Genomic DNA, 21,511 nt, shown 5'->3' on the forward strand with positions numbered 1-21,511 from the left:
TTTTCGTTTAATTTGTTCATTTTATTTTTATTCTAGTCTGCTACAGTATGGTCAGGGATACAGTGTAGTTTACTCTCACAGACACATGAGATCAGCAGACATCTATCGGTGTCTGTCTTGATTAAAAGCGCAAAAAACAGCACGGACCGTCAATAAAAAAAAATGATAATTAAAAGAAGATACACCTTAGCTATACCTGCACATAGACTTTATTCGACATTTTAGACTTTTTACATCTTTATGCAGATGCAGGCTGTTTTAAAAGCAATGTCGTTTCATGTTCATTCCAGTAAAGTCATAATGCATCAGTTACAATAATTAATAGCCAAATCCACCTGATTCTAATGACATAAGTTTAAGAAAAAAAAATAGTAATACAATTTATATAAAATTATAATTAAACATTAAAACATAAGACAAAAATAAAAATATTAACCAAAGGTAAGACTGATAAATAATGCGAGAAAGCTGTTATGCAAAATAATAATAAAATAAATAAATAATAGACAACTGTTTTTTATTATTATTAATATTGGAAAACAATAAAGACATAGAGAATAACATAATTATAAACAAGGGAGCAAGAAAATAATGAGATTTACACTTTTATTATTTGAAGAATCAGAAATAGGCTACTCTTTCACAATTTACACTTGTGTAAGAAAGATAGATCTAAATAAATAAAATAAAAACATCTGACTCTTCTCTCTCATGTGTAAAACCAGAACATATTGCCTAACTAACAAATTGAGAAATGAGAAAAAAAAATTCCAGAGATTCTTAGTAAGTAAATTAGACAAACCTTTAGTTCGGAGACCACAGAATTAACAATTTACATATAAAAAAAATCATCAGAAGTAAACCTTAGTTGTTGTTTTATTGTAGGCCTATATAAAATATCCAAGCTGCAGGACATTGTGACGATGTGATTGTGATCACGTCACATCCGCCAGAGGGCGCTGCCGGTTTTCAAAGCCTTTGGCATCGAGACATCTACAGAAAGGACAATGTAGTTGTTAGTAATGTTTGGCAAAGCACAGTGAGTCACGGGGTCATTAGAAACAACTCAACACCCAACAGCAGTGATTCACAGCTGAGCAGGAGAGAGCTGGAGGCGCACGATGGGACGAACTTTGTATTAATAAATGATCAGAGAAGTTCGAGAAGCATCAAGCGAAGCGAAGAAGTCAAAGCAGGAACAATAAGGATCTGAATCTGGATGATTCATGCTGACATTACTCGACGAGGACGAACAAAGATCGCCAGTATCGCTTTCGCATGACTCCAGTGTGGCATGATCTTCACTGAACCGACGGGTTTATTCGTTTAAAACTCCCGAGGATGATGGCGCTCTCGGTAAGACACTTTTCATTCAGTCAATAATTCCGTTCGGGGTGAAATACAACTCGCTTTTGTTTACAAATGCTTTAATGCCTTTAGTTGACCTCAGTGCGGTTTGTGTGAACTCTCAGTTCAGTTATAGAAAAATGCCTCGAAAACGGTGGAAGTTAAATGAAACCTTCAGTGCAGGTCGCTGCTTAAAATAACTTTTAAACTAACTTTAAATACCGTGGTAATAGTATGATTTATGGACATGGTACTATGGCAGTGTGCACTATTGTTTTTTGGACATCATGTTTAACACATTAAAAGTTTTATTATTGGATAAAGTAATCATTCAGTATCGGTCACTGTTCCTCGTCATCTTGTATGCCCTAATTGTTGATTATTTATTAAAACTGATTTAATTTTTTTTATTTGTTCTAAAAATGTCCACTTTTTTATGCCAACATATTTAAATATATTGTTTTACTTTTGTCCTAGACACATTTCCATGATAAAAAATGGAAATTGATTACAAATATATTAAATATTACATCTTTAAAAACTTCATAATCTAAACAAAAAGTAAAAATGTTAAACCATTTTAATATTTATTCTGGCAAAATGATTCATATCATTTTCCCCCCCGTTTTAATTAATACTGTCTGAATTGTGGCATCATATTCAACACAAGGAACGATTCTGCATCTAATAAAGTTTTCTCTAAAGTATTTTTTTTACGTTTAACGTTATACAGATGCTGGCTGTTTTTACACACTTTGTCAGTTCAGTAAACATGTAGGGTAATGGTTAACAGTGAATAAACCCACAATATGACTACCTTAATAGTAGGCCTAATATAATTAAAAATTCAGATTCATAAAGAATAAATAAACTTAACTTTAACCATAAGTTACAAGTTACATTAACCATGAGTAAGACTAATAATGTAAGAGCTGCATATGTAAACAAATAAAACAAAATAAACACAATAATCACAAACCATTTCAGGATTTTTCGCGTGATATCAGTTTTCCTTACATTTCGGTTATGACTGTCTCTCAGTTGTTGCATCATAATTCCTTCAGATGAGACGTTAAACCGAGGTCCTGACTCTCTGTGGTCATTAAAAATCCCAGGATGTCCTTCGGAAAAAGAGAAAGGGTTTAACCCCGGTGTCCTGGCAAAATTTGACCATTGTTCATCATGGCCTCCTAATCATCCCCAATATACTGATTGGTTTCATGGTAAATGGACTGCATTTATATAGTGCTTTCACAGATCCAATGGCCACCAAAGCGCTTTACATATTTGCCTCACATTCACACACTTATTCATACACCGACGGCGGTGTCAGCCATGCAAGGCGCCATCCAGCTGGTCGGGAGCAGCTGGGGTTAGGTGTCTTGCTCATGGACACCTCGACACTTGGTCAGGTGGAACCAGGGATCGAACCACCAACCTTTCGGTTTGTAGACAACCTACATGAACCACTGAGCCCGAGCCACTGATCACTGTCTCCTCTCCACCAGTAAGTGTGCCTGCGTGCGTGTGTGTGTGTGTGGTGGGTGTTCTGGCACACTATGGCTGCCACCTCATCATCCAGGTGGAGCTGCACATTGGTGGTGGTTGAGGAGATTCCCCCTTCCATATGTAAAAGCGCTTGAGTACCTAGAAAAGCGTAACGAATTATTAATTACCAAACCAAACAATTTTTTCCCCTAAAAAGTTTATTCAAAAGCATTTTCCATTCAAGCTGTAGTTTTGTCAAATGATGCAAAAAGAATGAAAACATGATTTAATTCTATTCAGGATACAGTGTATCAGCAGTGAAATCAGCCTTAGGCTAGACTCACCGCTCACACACTCTGGTCTGGAAAGTGCAAACTCAGACAAGCGGCGTCTCTGCTGGACTCTGAAAGCAGTGCTTATGGAAAGCTAATCAAATTAGAGGGCCAGAATTAGCTGTTATCTAAAAGGAAATATTCAGCATTTATGCATGTGGGCATTGTTTTTAAAGGTAGGGTAGGCAATTTGTTTTATAAACACTTTTTGTTATACTGGTTGAAACTCTTCACATCCTGATGTGTTTCTTTGTCAACACTATCAATGCCGAAATGAATCTGCAGCAGTCCAATCCAACGACTCGACGGATGAATCAATCTCTCTAAATCCCTCCTTTCCTCGAGTCTGCGCTGATTGGCCAGATGGCAGAGTCTATTGTGATTGGTCTACCGCGTACAGAGCGTGTCATTACCATAAGTGAACGTCAGCTGTGTCTGGAGGCTTTACTGGAGCGATTGCACACAGTATTTCTACAAACCAATGGGTATATTTCTAATTTATTGCAGTGCACATGCGGGAACTTAACAGCGCATGCGTCAGCCCAGCACTAATGTGAATGACTGATGCAACATAAACGTTTTAAAACAAATCTTGCTCCATCCTTTATCATTACTCAAAGTAGTAAGAACGACAGATAATCTGCATTAATAGACACATTTTAAGGCAATAGTGGCCCACAACTGATTGGCAGAGGTATTTCAGTAAGACAGACAGTACGTTAGCTGGTTAGCCAGAAACAATATTAGAAACGAAAAGTATTTTTAACACCCGGGAGAAAATATTTACATCAATAATTATTCATACTTACAGGTTGTGATTCTGAGGAACAAGCTGGTCCAAATAATGGGTACTAACCCATCTTTCAAGAGGAAGCGTTTTGTGAATCCCGTGTTGAACTCTGAGATTTGAGAAGCAGTCGTCTGTAAAATGACGTTTGAGGGGGGGTCAAGTTGTTCGCGAGCGGACAACGTACAACATAGGTGGGCGTTATGCAGATGTATCTTCTAGTGATGTAGAACTGTCACGCAGTGGGATTCAAATTAAAAAATGACTGGTATAGGCAATTCAGAGTCGATTCTTTCTTTTGGGAGACGCTAACTTTATTATGCACTTTCGACTTTACAACTTTGCAGAATGTTTACATTCACAAACCGCTATATTACACACTGCATGAAAGGGAATATGTGAAAAACCATAATAGGAACACTTTAAGCATTGTTTTAATTGGCATTGAGGAAGCAGTTGTGTCACTTTTAGGAGAGTTTTCATCCTGGTCTTGACCGAGTATGAATATGATTTCATGCCAACACTGCAGCCTTCAGCTTCCACATCTGCGACTGCTTGAGGTATCAGTTCAACTCTGAAAATAGAAGACAGGAAATGGTTTGAATTGATGGCTTAGGCTGTTATTAAGGTTGACAGATGCTTGCCAGTGCCAAAATGAAACTCAATGCATATGCTTTTATTGGATTGCACAATGTGCTCTGAGGGGGGATAAAAGAAACCACGTTTGAACATTTAAAGAGCCTGGCAGATTTGTTTGTTTTGATAATAGGGCTGGGGCAAAAAATCAATACAGCAACAGTTTTATAACGGCACAGTTACACAATATTTTGTGTGGGAGTATTGTATCGAAACACGGATGGCAAGAATCATTCTTTTCAGAGCCTGAATTTTGGCTCGGGATTCCGAATATTGTGGAAATTAATGTAAGCTCTGCACTTTTTATATTAAATAACAATTTGAAATTTCTTTCAGACTGTAAATCAGCACTGCTGTATCTATCTCTTTCTCTCTCATTCTCTTTGTGCTATTGTTTAGACAACTTATTGTTGTTTAATTTCACAACTAAAATAAGCCAATAGTGCCATCTAGCATCCCAGTTGTACACTTTTAATGGCAAATTTATGTATTTTCCTAAAACATTAAAATGATTCTGCACATAATTCTGCACATAATATCATATTGGGGCTTAGGAATCGTGATAATATTGTATTGTGGCTTAGGAATCGTGATAATATCGTGTTGAGGCTTAGAAATCGTGGTAATACCGGATTGTGGTTTAGGAATCGTGATAATATTGTGGCTTAGGAATCGTGATAATATCGTATTGTGGCTTAGGAATCGTGATAATATCATATTGTGGCTTAGGAATCATGATAATATCATATCGGGGCTTAGGAATCATGATAATATCATATCGGGGCTTAGGAATCATGATAATATCATATCGGGGCTTAGGAATTGTGAAAATATCGTATTTTGGCTTAGAAATCGTGATAATATCGTATTGTGGCTTAGGAATCATGATAATATCATATCGTGGCTTAGGAATCGTGATAATATCATATTGTGGCTTAGGAATCGTGATATCATATCGTGGCTTAGGAATCGTGATATCATATCGTGGCTTAGGAATCGTGATAATATCGGATTGTGGTTTAGGATTCGTGAAAATATCGTGGTTTAGGAATCGTGATAATATTGTGGCTTAGGAATCGTGATAATATCGTATTGTGGCTTAGGAATCGTGATAATATCATATTGTGGCTTAGGAATCATGATAATATCATATTGCGGCTTAGGAATCGTGATATCATATCGTGGCTTAGGAATCGTGATATCATATCGTGGCTTAGGAATCGTGATATCATATCGTGGCTTAGGAATCGTGATAATATCGGATTGTGGTTTAGGATTCGTGAAAATATCGTGGTTTAGGAATCGTGATAATATCGTGGCTTAGGAATCGTGATAATATATCTTAGGAATCGTGATAATATATCTTAGGAATCGTGATAATTTCGTATCATGATAATATTGTATTGTGGCTCAGGGAATCGTGATTAATATCGTATTGTGGCTTAGGAATCGTTATAATATTATATTGGAGTTTAGGAATTGTGATAATATCATTTCGTGGCTTAGAAATCGTGATAATATCAAATTGTAATTTAGGAATCATGATAATATCGTGGCCTAGGAATCGTGATAGTATTAAATTGTGGCTTAGGGAGTGTGATATTGTATCGTGGGGCCACTGGTGATTCCCACCCCTATTTGATAATGTTCATGTTTAGAGAATGATTTATTAATTTAAGAAAATTATCTTAATTTATTGAGCTATTTAATTTAAGATAATGAAAATGTATTTATATACATGTGGTTTTGGTCACGTAGGGTCAGCAGTGATGCAGTGAAGATGGGTGCTGTTGTGGCGAGTCAGGCAGGCGCCGGCGGTTGAGCTGGCGTTGAGTACAGGAAGAATGCACTTATCCCATGTCGGCACCAACAAAATCTGCTTCCTGCTTTCCCTGGCATTTTGTGCCCTACTGGTGCTCCTTATTCCCTCCTTACAACCGCCACAGCGTCACGCGGATCTGCCCCCACCGCGACCCCGTGCCAAGCCCGTCAGAGCCGGACTCAGACACGACCTCTACGGGAACCCCAGCCAAGGAAGTCATGATGCCAAGGATGGTAGTTTCATTCACCCACTTCCTCCCGGGGGCCGAGCCTGGGACCCACAGACGATGTTAGAGGGGGACGCAGCACACGCCAGCTCCCCTGGGTCCCGTTCCAAAGACTCATTGGATTTGAGAGACATTTTTATTGCCATTAAGACCACCAGGAAGTATCACAAGTCCAGACTGCAGCTCCTGTCTCAGACCTGGGTGTCCAAAGCCAAGGAACAGGTAGGGAAGCCTATTACCTATGAATAATCACTTTTATTCTGGCATCCACTAAAGGTAAAACTCCCAAGTTACACATTCATTTTTTCTTTTGATCTGTTTTGGTAATTTTTCATTACATCGTCAGGGTAGTTCACCCAAGTTCTATCTTCAAATGCAATCAGAATGTGAATATGTACATTTAATTGAACTCTCTGAAAACGGCAAATTCTGTATCATCAATCGAGATATCTCCAATCAAAAATACACTTTTGTTTTATTAATTAATATTGAAAAATAAATAATGAAAAATATCAAGTTGCACATGAGATCATCAATCGTCTGATGACGGCTCATCATTGGCTTGTGCAATGACAGAAGTCAAGAAAGTCTCTTAGTCTTCTGTGCTCTCTACAATGTGCACATCTAGTATCTGCGTTAAAACAACATGCACAACAATATGAAGTAAAAAAAATAATTTATACAGAAAATTAAATATAAGTCGTGCTGTCTAATCGATTAATCACAATTAAGTGCATCTAACAAAAAAGTTTGTAAATATATAATTATATAAATATATGTGTGTGTAAGTGTGTGTATATATAGGCTATATATATATATATATATATATATATATATATATACACAACCCCAAATCAGAAAAAGTTGGGACATTTTGTAAAATGCAATAAAATCAAGAATCTGTGACTTGTTTATTCTATTTAACCTTTTATTAGCTGACAAAAGTACAAAGAATCGTTTTCCAATGTTTTCACTGACCAACATAATTGTATTTTGTAAATATGAACAAATTTTGATTTTGATGGCTGCAACACACCCCAAAAAAGTTGGGACAGAGACCAAATAAAAAGTGAAAAGATTCATCACTTTGTGCCAAATATCATGAGAGAATTGTCAAACAATTAAAGAATCACATTTCTCAATGCAAGATTGCAAAGCATTTATGCCTTTCATCATCTTCCATACATAATATTGTCACAAGATTCAGGGAATCCAGAGAAATCTCAGTCTGGGTTGGGTAAGGCAGGAGACCTCTGTTGAATGTGCGTGACCTTTGAGCCCTCAGATGGCATTGCACAATATACCATCATGCTAATCCGTTAAATACAGACACATGTGCTCAGGAGTAATTTGGAAAACCGTTTTCACTGAACACATTGTGAAGCTGCATCAAGGAGAAACCGTTACGCAAGGAGAAAGCTTTACACCAGTTCTATGTGGAGATGCCGGCGAGTTCTCTGGGCCTGAGCTCATCTCAGACGGTCTAGAAGACAGTGGACATGTGTGCGGTGGTCAGATGAGTCCATGTTTCAGCTTGTTTTTGGGAAAAAATGGACATCGAGTTCTCAGTCCCAAAGACGAAAGGGACCAACCAGACTTTCATCAGCGACAGGTGCAAAAGCAAACATCTGTACTGGTATTGAGTTGCATCACTGCAAACGGTATGGGTAACTTGCATTATTGTGAAGGTACCATTGACATGGAGGGATATATTTGGATTGTACAGAGACATAAACTGCCATCAAGATGACATCTTTCCTGGGAAGCAAGACAATGCCAGGCCTCATTCTGCACGTGCTAAAACTGAGTGGTTTCTAGACACTCTGCACCATAGAAGGGATGTGCCTGCCTGTTTACTGCAGTCTAGATATGTCTCTTATGGAAAATGTATGACCCATCATGAAAAGGAGAATCAGGCAAAGATGACCACAGGCTGTCTTGTATCGGACAAGATTGGGCCTATATTCCACTAGCAAAACTCCAACAATTAGTTTCCTCAACTCCCAAATGATTAAAAAGTGTAATTAAAAGGAAAGGTGAAGTGACACAGTGGTAAACATGTCTCTGTCCCAACTTTTTTGGAGTGTGTTGCAGCCATCAAAATCAAAATTTGTTCATATTTACAAAATACAATTATGTTGGTCAGTGAAAACATTGGAAAACGATCCTTTGTACTTTTGTCAGCTAATAAAAGATATAGAATGAACAAATCACAGATTCTTGATTTTATTGCATTTTACAAAATGTCTCAACTTTTTCTGATTATGGGTTGTGTGCATTTGTATATATACACACACACATATATTATATATTTATTTACAGACGTTTATGTAAGATGCGATTAATCGCTTTGACAGCATTTCAAAATAAAGTTAACTATTTGATGACAGCTCACTGATAATTTGGCATTTTAAAAAGGTCAAACGGTCTTCTAGTATTATTATATATAATGTTTTTGACATGTTACATTATATCATTTAGTCATTTGATTGAAGTGTCGTCACACCGCCCTAGATATTATGTGGAATGTCGATGTTTCGAACTAAATGATTTATTTCAAACTCTGTTTCGAACTTAATGATCACCAAAAGCCTGATTTTTTTTCTGGAAGAGATCGATTTTTGACCTTTTGATTACACATTACAAGGTCCAACAAAAAAAAATTATGCATGGGTGAATTGTTCACAATGCAAAACAAATAGGCTGAACTTCCATTTCATGTGGACTTCATTGCTCTTCTGGACCTGTGCATGCCATTTTGCAGAGTCTTGCAACTGTCCAGTGACATGTTTAAAGGTGTTAATACACACAGTGGTCAGCGTAAACCTGTGAGGAAGTGTGGCAGCTGCTCTCTGGCGGTGTGCCTGCTGCTTTTAAGAGTGTTTGTGGTTAACGGGGGCTTCAGTTTTGGTGCCCCTCGGGCCCCTGGAAGAGGAAGTTCCTCAGCAACTCGAGACACACAGACACAAGACGGCGTGTGTTTGCTTTCATCCAAGCACATTTACTTGACTGCCGAAGGCGCCAGGACATAGACTCTCCCCCTTCCTGAGGCCTCTCCAGAGTGCTGAGTGGGGCCCAAGGGGGCCCCAAGATTGACTTGACCTGTAAAGCAGCGCAGAACCATTGTTTTGCCGTTGCACAACAGGGCCAAAATGCCCAGGAGAAATTTCAAGAATTCAGCGAGATTATGTGTTTGGTAAGCACCAGCTCATGCCAGATGAAACATTCTTTCCCTGTTAGATTTGCAGAATTTGCCCCGACTTTGGGGTAAAGTCCACTCCTTCGCCTTGTTCCTTATATGACTTTCTACTACTTGAATAACCTTGTACTTTTAGCAGTTTTTTAGTTACTCTTTCTGAAAAAAGGTTCAAGGAGTATCTTCAAATGATAATTACATGCGCATACATACTTCATTTTGTTGGAGACGTCATATACTCATTGGAAAACTTTAATCCTGTTTAAACAGCTTTAAGCTTTAAACTCTGGAAAAAACAACAACATCTCAGACATTCTCACAGTGGCTTTGTTCAGGAGTTTTCCAAAGTGCAACTCAAGATGTACTAAGTGTTGGAATCCCTTTCATTCCCAGTGTTGTGACTCTTGCAGCAGGAGCGGAGTATGGAGGACTTTAAAGCGGTAGTTCATCCAAAAATGAAAACTGTCTTTATTTACTCCTATATCCTATTATTATACTTTTAATATCCTATTATTATACTTTTAATATCCTGTTAAATTTGTTAAAAAATGTACAATTGTTTCAGGTATTTTGGGATGGCATATTGGTGTTTGTGTATTTTACAACTTAACAATGTATATGTCATTAAGTCATATATTGTTAATATACCAATCTTCTTCACTTTTACCTTAAAATGTTCTGATAACTGTTAACAATTATAATACAGGTTGTAAAATTGCTCGCCACATTCACTAAATGGCATAAAATATGACACAAAACACCCTAATGTACATTACTGATAGCGAAAGTAAGAAGAAACAAAGTTATTTATAAAATATAATCATATATGATGGGTCACAGAGGGACCGTGGCATTGTCCTTTTACTGTTTGTTTTTGTTTTTTTTACTGTAAATTACTTCCAGAAACCACCATTTCAACTGTTTTACAGTAAAATTACATAATGCAAGTTTAATTAATTTTAAAATTATAAACCAAACACCATAAAGACTAATCATTTTATTTGCTTATTTGTTTTAAAATTATCGTTACTTGAAATAAAATAAACATTAACTGAAATAAAATAAAATAAAATAAAACAAATTTTTTTTCTGAAAATTGTCATAGCAATAATTCTTATTTTCATTGTTTGATGTACTAAAAATAAAATAATAAAAACTAAAAGAAAAATTAATAAAAACTACATAGACTTAGAAGAAAAAATAATAATAAAAATGACAGAAACACAAAAACTTTCAAATTAAGTGGAGAATACAAAAATAAAAACAAATAAAAATTATATAACTATAATTGTATCTCAATTGCATGAGATATTTACCTGCATGTCATATAAACATTAACCAACATCAGAGAACCATGAACATGTCAATGTGTTGTTGTTAAATTATTGAAATATTAACTTCAAATTCCCAGTGTGTACTTGAGGTAAATAATTTAGATCATAGGGGTTTGGCTGACAAAAAAAGTTTGTGAATCCCTGACTAAAATGTGTAAAGATGATTTCAGCCTTACAAGTATTTTACAGTACCGGTCACTGCATCTCTGGCTCCTGCAGATTGTTTCTTTTTTTCTGTTTCAGACGTTTATCTTCACTGATGGGGAGGATAAGGAGCTCAGGCAGAAAGCAGGTAGTGTCTTTGGGCAGTTGTGCCTAGTTAATAATCACCCATTTTACAGCTTAATATTAAGAGAAAAAATCTAGATACCATAATAAACCCTCACTACTCGACTAGACAACCATCCTGAAAGTGTGTAAAATAAACTTAAATTATCTTAAAAATATATTTAAAAATAATTTTTTTTGTTTCACATTCTTTTTGTGACAAGAAAACATCCCTGCAACTTCTGAAAGTGAACATCAGTGTTTTACTGTAGCATAAGAAGTGTTATTTTAACATCAGTGTAAACCTCGGGGTTTAGGGTTTCAGGTTATCCTACATTAGGTTTATTTAACAACAGAAACTGCATTATCAAATGTAAAAATAAAACCCTGCTTAGTTTTCACTGTATGAATTAAATAATATACATATTCTTTTTAAAGCTACAAAAGTTATTCAGTCTAGAGCAGCGAGTGATTTTCTCTTTGTCTTTTGTTCATGACCCCAGTTATTGAAAGCTGTTGCGATATGCATATCGCAATATATACATTTGCGATATTTTGATAGTTTCGATATATTGTGCAGCCCTAATATTCATGCTTCATTTCATCATGACATGAAGTATGTCATGTGAGAAATGATGTTATGTCAAAACATCTCGATGTCATCTAAGTCATAAAATCATAAGCTGTCTGTCATTGTGTCCTCAAGGGCTCCACATCATCAACACCAACTGCTCTGCGGCGCACACGCGTCAAGCCCTGTGCTGCAAGATGTCTGTGGAGTATGACAAGTTCATCGAGTCACAAAAAAAGTTGAGTTCATCTTAAAAGGATATTCATCTCACTGAATGGAAAATCTCCCAATTCATGAAATCATGGCATACAGTCGTCATCATCCGCATAATCAGCAGATGTTTCATTCATTAAGCCGAAAGTTTGGATTTTTTTTTAGTGTTTTTGATCATGCTCACCAAGGCTAATATTAATATTATAAATACAGTAATATTGTGAAACATTATTACAAAGTAAAATAACTCTTTTCTGTGTGAATATATAATTAAATGTAATTTATTCCTGTGATCAAAGCTGACATCATTACTCCAGTCTTCAGTGTCACATGATCCTTCAGAAATCAGTATAATATGATGATTTGATGCTCAAGAAACATTTCTGATTAATATAATGTTGAAAACAGTGGAAACAGTGAAACATTACCATTGAAAAGTTTTGGGTAAATTAAGGATAAAAATAAACAAATACTTTATTCAGCATTCAAATTATCAAAAGTGACAGGAAATACATTTATAATGTTTCAAAAAATGTTTTGCTGTTCCTTTGAACTTTCTATTCATCAAAGAATCCTGAAACATATATCAGGGTTTCCCCAAAGATATTACACAGCACAACTGTTTTCAACATTGATAATAATCATAAATGTTTCTTGCGCAGCAAATCATCATATTATACTGATTTCTGAAGGATCATGTGACACTGAAGACTGGAGTAATGATGCTGAAAATTCATATTCAATAATTATTTTAATTCATAATAGTATTTCACAATATTACTGTATTTTTTCTCAAGTAAATGCAGCCTCTTCTCTGAGAGCAGAAGAGACTTCTTTCAATTTAAAAATTCATAATGATCCCATTAACGGTTTTGAACATTAGTGTATTAACAGCCTTCTAAAGATATCAGCATAGAGAGGCAGTGGTTTCATGTGCTTTCTGTCTTCCCCCGTGTGTGTTCTTCAGGTGGTTCTGTCACGTGGATGATGATAACTATGTGATCCTGCCCAGTTTGCTGGAGCTGCTGTCGTCCTACTCTCACACACAAGATGTGTATCTGGGCCGACCCAGTCTGGACCACCCCATAGAGGCCGCCGAGAGGGTCAAGAGCGACGGATCGGTGAGCTTTGACTGGAGACAGTAGCCCTGGGTGATAAAACGGCATCGGTATTTATCAAGGATATACCTTTATCGATAACGGTAGAAAAAATGTTTCAATAAAACGTTGATAGTTTTCCTGAATACTTTAAGTGTAATTAGACAGGAAACCACATAACAAGTTTGATTACATGAACAACCCTCAAGCGTGCACCGTCCCTGATCATAAACAGCCTATCATATGCCTTGATAAAGTGCTATGGGTGCCAATAATTTAACATGTTGCGTTGCTGTGGGGTTCGGTTGCGCCATCGCTATGTGACATCATGCAAAAATGAGTGCTGTGCTTGCCGACGATGAGGAGATTGTGAATAAAAGGGACATGGATTAATCTAACAGCCTATCACACAGCAGAAATAAATGCGACAACAGCTGCCAGTAATGTTCTGCGTGCCTCTGTGAAGGAGTGCTGTAGTTTCCTCTACTACACAAAACTCGAACAGGCGTGATGTTCACACTGTTTACAGCATCTGCGTTTCTATATATGAAGACATGAACTTCATCTCCAGAACTGCTTCTGAGAGTGACCTCACCAGCTTTTTACCGTCTAATTTGAGAAAAACTAACATCAAATACACACTGAAACTGAAACTAAAAGATCTTTATGACAAAACGTCAAAATAAAAGTCCAGGTTAATTTGAAACTACTATTGTGTACTAAAATGTAATTCTTGTAGTAAAATACGATCTCGGGTACATTTTGACTGAGCTATACTATAAAAAAAAAATATTTTTCTTCAGTTTGTGATGAAATTATAGGTTCATTCTTATTCTGTTTTTTTTTTTTAGCTATTGTTTTTTTGCCTTTGTGAAATTAATATACACAGTACCTTTCAAAAGTTTGGCATCGCTAAGATTTTCTAATGTTTTTGAAAGAAATCTCTTCTGCTCACCATGGCTGCATTTATTTGATCATGAATCCAGTGAAAACAGTGATATTGTGAAATATTATTACAATGTACAATACCTGTTTTCTATTTGAATATATTTTTATAATGTAATTTATTCAAAGCTGAATTTTCAGCATCATTACTCCAGTCTTCATTCTCACATGAACCTTCAGAAATCATCCTATATATGCTGATTTGTCAGTGGTACTGCTTCAGATTTGTGTGGAATCTGTGGAATTTTTTTAAATGGAAACTTAAAAAGAACCGCATTTAATTAAGTTAAATCTTTTGTAACATTACAAATGGTTTACTATCACTTTTGATCAATTTAATGCATCCTTGCTGAATGAAAGTATACATTTCTTTGGAAAAAAACCATCCTACTGACCTCAAACTACTGAGTGGAAGTGTATTAATCTTGTGTGTGTTCTGCAGGTGTCAGTGAAGTTCTGGTTCGCCACCGGAGGAGCTGGATTCTGCATCAGCCGAGGCTTAGCGCTCAAAATGAGTCCATGGGCAAGGTACGCTCACACTTACCCTTTTCTCAGTGATCTAACGCTGTTACACAAGTTTTTTTCCTCGTAGGAAAGGTTTAAACAAAACACCATTGACATGCATGCATTAATGCCTGTTACCCCAGATCCACTTTGCATGTAAACACACCTTCCGGCATTCTTGTCAGCTTTATTCAGCGAGCACATGACTTACTATGCAACGGTTTTGATGTCAACACCTTATTTGAATTATATATTCAAGACACCATAACTTTGAAATGATATGTATAAAAAATCTTTTATAGGCCTCTAACACAGGTTCACCTTCTAATCGATAAGCTGTCTTAGATGTTATAAGCGTATTGGTGTACATGTAAACATGTTATTTTTACACTGAATTAAATATCTTTCTCTCTCACAGTCTTGGAAACTTCATCACGACTGCAGAGAAGATCCGCCTCCCCGACGACTGTACAGTAGGTTACATAATCGAGGCGCTGCTGGAAGTTCCTCTGACACACACAGGCCTGTTCCACTCACACCTGGAGAATCTCCAGAGACTTCCTACAGACAACATACTCAAACAGGTAAAAGACTGGGGATTTTCCCATATGTTCAGCAGAACGTTTCATGGAGATACTGCAAGTTTGTTTTCAACAGTTACACTTGTATAAATGTTAACCCTGTGTATAGCCGCTTTTCCACTGCATGGTACGGTTCGGCTCGCTTCGCTTTTCCACTGCGTGGCACAGCTCGGTACGGTTTGGATCGGCTCGGCACGGCTCGGTTTCCTTTTCCACTGCGTGGTATGGCTTGGATCGGCTCGGCACGGCTCGGTTTCCTTTTCCACTGCGTGGTATGGCTCAGTACGGTTTGCTGCTCGGGTGGGATTATAGACTGATCGTTATAGTTTATCCGCGTTCGGCAACCAACGAGAGGAACGTCTGCACTTCTCGTCCACTGACTACGAATCAGCCATTTCTTTTTTGAAGTTTTTTTTTTCTTTCTTTTTTCTTCAAGCAAGTCAAGCTAGTAGTTTTAAAACAGGTGCTACAGCGGTGGCTGTTACTGGCTATTTAAATCTAGCGGGTTTGATGTCTCACAAATACAATGACGCTGGTAGTGACGATTCTGTCTGACCAATCAGTGATCTGCAGTGTTTTCACGTCACATTTTAGTATCGGTACGATACGCTTGGGACCTCAACAGAGGTGGTACCATTTAAAACAAGCCGTATATATATATTTTGGCAACAAAAAAAAGGCGTAAAAGGCGACAGTGGCAAGGAACCAAAACTCAATCAGTGGCAGAATGGAGAAAAAAACCTTGGGAGAAACCCAGACTCAGTCGCTCAGTCCTCCTCTGGCCAATGAACGAACAGTGTATGATTATGATTCATGCAGCATTAAAGGTCAGAAGTCAGATTGGATTAGAACAATCAGACGAGTTTGTTGAGGATCAGTGCAAGCAAATTGTATATTTTGCTCAGTTTGTCTCTCTGAATAAAAGTAAAGGCGTTTTCAAGTACTATATGAATCATATTTTTTTTTAATCATTTTATAATTTTATATAAGATTTGTTGTCAAAAGGCTCTATAAATTGTACCATTTGAAAAAATTATTTTGTATGTCAGGTAGTAGTAGTCTTTATTGTCACTTAGTCACAAGTACCAGCGAAATTGCCCATTAACCTGTCCATACAAACATACAATTTGGCAACGGGGGTAGACCGGACAGGAAGACAGGGAATTGAAGAAAATACAGCATGACATGAGGAGAGGTGAGGAGAAAAAAAAGACAACCCCCAGACTATGCTCCTGTAAGGAATACAGTGTGGGAACAGGAAAAAAACCTCAGCAACAATAGCACGTAATCAGTATATTCTACAACATTAACAAGACTTGCAACGGGTGGGGAGTGGGGGAGGGAGGTAGCCCAGCACGGCAAGCAGCCATCCGGTCCTGCAGCCTTTCTCGGCGCTGGTCACAGACCCGCCTGTCAGACTGGGGGTACGAAGCGGCGAGGGATGGGGTGTGGGGCGGATGCATATCTGTGTATATATGTAAGAGTTCATGTGTGTGTAGGCCTGGAGAGTAGCTAAGCCAGCACCATAATCTAGGTGCCTCAGTCCGCAGGATTGTTATGGCGATACACAGCAAGTTGCCATGGAGACAACCTTGATCAGGTCCCAGACATGGTCAACAATCACCAGGTGTCTGGGGAGTCGGGAAAGGAGCGCAAGAGCGGCTCACTGCAGTGCTCTTCCGGGGGAGTTGTTGTTCCAACAGCGTAGAGTTCTCAACGGGCCGGGTCGGCCCGCCAAACCCGCCAGAACCTGCGGGTTCGGGTCGAAAATATACGCAAATGACTCAGGTCGGGTCGGACCTCGGGCTTAATCTTTTCTGCTCAGAGAAAAAAAAAAACATTTATTAATCATCGCTGCCGTTCACCGTAAAGAAAGTCTGGCTGCTGCGTGCAACGTGCATCGCGGGGGCAGACCTGTCGCCGCTGCGTGCACGCCTTTAGCCTGGAGAAGAAGATGGAGTTGGTGAAAAGTAAACTTGCCGCAGGTGAATTCACCGTCGCTACTACAGGAGTGGGGAAATCAGAGGTCTGGAAAGTGTTTGGAGTGGTGCTGGATTCTGATGGAAATTCTACAGATTATGTGCAATGCTCAAAATGCAAGGTGCTGATAAAATATATGACAGCAAAAAAACAGGGTCGTCCAGAAGATTTTTATTTGAGGCATATTTAGTATATATAGCCTATTTATATATTTAAAGTTTGTTTCAGTTGTTTGTAATGTTTGTAGGATATTTTTAAAAGACGTGAACATTAAAGGTTGATTTGAATTCCCGTCTGCTGGTCATGATAATACGTGTATGAGAAAAAAAGAAAGAAAATCGGCCGCGGGCCGCGCGCCGGGTTCGGGGAGATAATTCATGTTGATGTGTCGGGTTACATCGGGTCCGGGCTTTAAAAGCCACGGGTCGGGTCCGGTTGTAATTTTCAGGCCCGTTGAGAACTCTACAACAGCGGCCTTGGCCAAGGCCAGAAACGGATAAGATTGGGATTGTTTGGTCTTGGGGCGAGTAGCCGCATTCCAATTTACACAGGCTATTCTCCTGGTCCATTTTGGTCTCTGAAATGATCCATTTGCCTTTGGAAAGCTGTGAGCTTTTCCATGATGTTATCCATATTTTGGTTCATAGACCCGTTCTGAGTGCAGACAGCTCTGCCCACCGCTTCAATCATGACGGGCAGCCTTGTGAGGCTTTGGACAGCTGTCACCGTCTTCTTAATTCCTCGATAAACCAGGGCAATGCCTAATCCAATCAGCAGAAGACCTGTTATCATGGTTCCGAATAGGTAGATATCTTCAACGTCCTCCACGGAAAGAGCCGCCAGACACACGACCCGCCACCTCTCCCACGCGCGTGTCCATCATGTACCCAGCTGCGAACGTCCCGGCAGGGCAGTCAGGTTCCCCCCAACCCAAGCTTCTCGTCGACAAGTCAATTGCGTTGAGAGGTTTTACAGGATTAGTACTGTAGCGTCCTGATTGTCAAAACAAGTGTACACTTCCAGCATTTATTGAGGGCTTGGCTTTCATCCCAATCACTCCCACCCCTCTACTTTGCCCCATCTGTGTAAATTGATATCCTGCTTACATAATACCTGCCTACTCCAATCCCATGATGCCTCTCATGATTGAGATCCTCACAGTTTGTGTTACTGTGCTTTCCTCCGTAGGTGACCCTCAGTTATGGTGGATTCGAGAACAGGAGGAATGTGGTCAGTGTTGGGGGAGTTTTCTCATTGGCTGAAGACCCTTCACGGTACACAGACACATACGTCCACACCAAATATATAATGTTTTGAACCACAGGTTGTTTCATCACCTAACAATAAAGTTAAGAGCTGGATTTTTATTAAAGGCCATTTAGTCTAATTCTGCTCATTTAGTCTTGATTTAGTTTTTGGGCTCTACTAGAATAGGTTTACATGCTTGATAGTTAAAAAAACACGTTATTTTTCACATATTTGACGTTGACATCCGTCAGTAACACTCTAGGGTGGGTTTCAAGTACAATGACATAACTCACAGCTTAACGATTATAGTTACGGCTTTGATGCATCGTTGAAGAAATCAACTAGCTAGTCACGATTTCCCGAAACCGTAATGTTGCAAATTTGTTGTTCACGCACGTGGTGGAGTAATAACTTCTTTTAATCAATTCGTTTTAGATTTAATTAATGCTAGATCTTTTGCTATAAATAACGGACATGGCATCGGAGGACGAACTCTATCTTTTTTCTCATTTTTCTTTTGCTTTATTTCCAAATTAAATCATGGACTCCTTCTTACTTACTTGAGCATGTACTCACATGCACACTCGTCAAAAACGGCACTTAAAATCTCTGACAAACTAAAAGACGTAATTTAAATTTGTATATATTCGAAATTAAAGATATAGATTGTACTTAATGTCGGCTTGCTTATTTTGCTCAAGACAGGGATTTATTAAGTCCACGTCATGCAAACAAGAAACTATGCTTTAACTTTGCAATGCTGTTTGCGAATGTTGGCTAGGGAACTGTGGTTTCAAACTCGTTGAACTATGCTGATAACAACGGGACTTGCAACCATAGTTGGCTAACGATGCTTTTGGGAACTAAACGCACCACCTGGTTCTATGATGCCTGTCCTTCCTTGGTTGGGTGGATCAGTGTGTTGTGATCGGTCAAGAGCTTCGAGTGTGTTTGAGAAATGCCCTGCCCCTTACCATAACCGCCAGTTTAACACACTACTAACTAACTCCACCAGGCCCCGCCCCTTTATTCTGTGTATGAATTATTTAAATGAAGAATATTGTGACGTGTTCCTTCCTGGAAGGAAACTCAAGACTACAATGGAGGCGTTTCAGGGAGTTCAGAAACACTGATATAGAGAATAACCCCCCTGGAGAGACTTTTCAGAGCTTTTTCATGCTCAAACAGCAACATTACCCAGTAAAGAAAGACGAACATGTAAAAAAAAAAAGCATAATAGGTCTTCAGGCATGAAATAGAAGTTGTGATAGTCTTCATTTTACTGACTCTCTTGTTTGATCTCGGTCATCAAAATGAACAAATATTTTTTTGAGTCATTTCGTTCTGGCTTTTAATGTTAATACTTTTAACAGCAAAATTCTCGATCATATTCTGAATTAATCAATAATTATAATGCAGTCAAAAATCATTTACGGGGAACATAAATAATTACTTTACCTTCCTGGTCTTTCGTTCATTTGTCACGTGACAGACGCAATGAACGGATCGTTCATGAACAACCCATCACTAGCTTCTAGAACAAGATAGAAATGTAGGGCGGGACTTGATTTCATCTGTGGGGAATTGATTGGATGGTTGTGGTTTTCCATTGGTGGATCTGATGTGAGTGACAGGTTGCCCCGCCCTTGTGCCAGTAGATGCATCATCAGAGAAGAGAAGAGGGAGAGGGTATTTCGATTAAAGATTTCGGGGCACATGTATTCAAAATAAAATGTGTACAGATAAATCATTGAATATATATTATAAACAGTAATTTTTTTATAGAATATTGCAGTATATTTTGATTTCATGGTGACTTTAAGCAACCATTATCTCTTCAGGTTTAAAAGCGTTCACTGCCTGCTGTACCCCGACACTGAGTGGTGTCCACGCAAGACTCGTCACTGACCGCTGGGATACGAGTGCACTGACACAACTCTTCATGCCAAAATAATACTCCCAATTACTCAGCTGGTTGGTGGTATTGAAGCTAATCAACACGTTTGTTTGGTACTTTATATGTCTTTATGGAGAAACAGGGTGGCTGTAATTTATTGTTGTCCTGAAATAGTGTTTTTGCCAACTGGTTTACATATATTAAGTCCCTGTTGTAAGAGCGTTTTGAAAGGATTGTGCTATCTGTTAGATTTACTGGGGGATTTTTCGTTGAAATGATTCAAGACACATTTTTGTGGCTTTTAGATCATCTTTATAGATGTCTTTTTCCTAAGGGCCATAAATATGTCCTGCACAATCCTATAAATGTGTGTGCAAGATGATCTCATGAACGCCTCCATGGACGAGAAAAACAGTATTAATGCAGTTTATAGTATTTTGTTTTCAAGATTTATGCAACCACCAGCTCATCTATTGCCAATGCTTTTCAGCTTATGTTCTTCTCTGTTTGTGGGTGAGAGAAGACACTCAGTATGTCTCTGGACGTGCAGGCTGAAACTCTTGGATCGAGTCGAGCAATTGAACTCAACTAAAAATATACAGACCAAAAGCAATTGTTGCAAATCTTGCTAATTTATCCATTGCTTGCCATTCATATTTTAATAGAGTGGTTTATTTAGTAGAAAACAACTTTTTGAATTATTTCCATTGAAACAGCAGTGTTTGATGATTAGAAACATGACTGTTTAAATGTGTTTTCTGTGCTGTTCGAATGTTATTTGCACAAACACGTTCCTCACTGCAGGCCAGTGGTTTGCGTAAACTTGCCAAAACTATTCTACGCTTTCTGTCTTTCCTTAACAGTGACAAACATTTTATAAACGTGCTCATTGACACTACCAAATACTATTGCAGTTGAATGTTGTTGTTTTTTTTTAAATCTGATGTCTGATGATGTTGTAAAGTATGATTTTCATTTTAATAAATTAATTTATTATGCTTGTGCCAGTGTATGCATAATTCGTCTGAACATGATGCCTG

General features: G+C 38.1%; 1 protein-coding gene across 2 annotated transcripts; it reads left to right on the forward strand.

The window, feature by feature from the left end:
* The first annotated feature begins 672 nt into the window (after positions 1 to 672).
* rfng (RFNG O-fucosylpeptide 3-beta-N-acetylglucosaminyltransferase) lies at positions 673 to 21,474 on the forward strand. Of its 2 annotated transcripts, XR_013201268.1 has the most exons (10): positions 996 to 1,356; positions 6,349 to 6,860; positions 11,412 to 11,460; positions 12,142 to 12,244; positions 13,187 to 13,340; positions 14,704 to 14,789; positions 15,184 to 15,349; positions 18,515 to 18,600; positions 20,416 to 20,555; positions 20,962 to 21,090. XR_013201268.1 is itself a non-coding variant. In XM_077224692.1 (9 exons), exons 2-9 carry the CDS (start codon positions 6,435 to 6,437, stop codon positions 20,480 to 20,482), a joined length of 1,137 nt encoding a protein of 378 aa, XP_077080807.1. In that variant the 5' UTR covers positions 673 to 1,356; positions 6,349 to 6,434; the 3' UTR covers positions 20,483 to 21,474. The 2 variants fall into 2 exon arrangements, 1 of the variants encoding a protein (XP_077080807.1); XM_077224692.1 differs by having other exon boundaries at positions 673 to 1,356; positions 20,416 to 21,474.
* Positions 21,475 to 21,511: the final 37 nt, after the last annotated feature.

Source organism: Siphateles boraxobius, unplaced genomic scaffold (assembly GCF_051911475.1).
Source record: "Siphateles boraxobius isolate OS27281-9 unplaced genomic scaffold, OSU_SipBor_1 90, whole genome shotgun sequence".
NCBI lineage: Eukaryota > Metazoa > Chordata > Actinopteri > Cypriniformes > Leuciscidae > Siphateles > Siphateles boraxobius.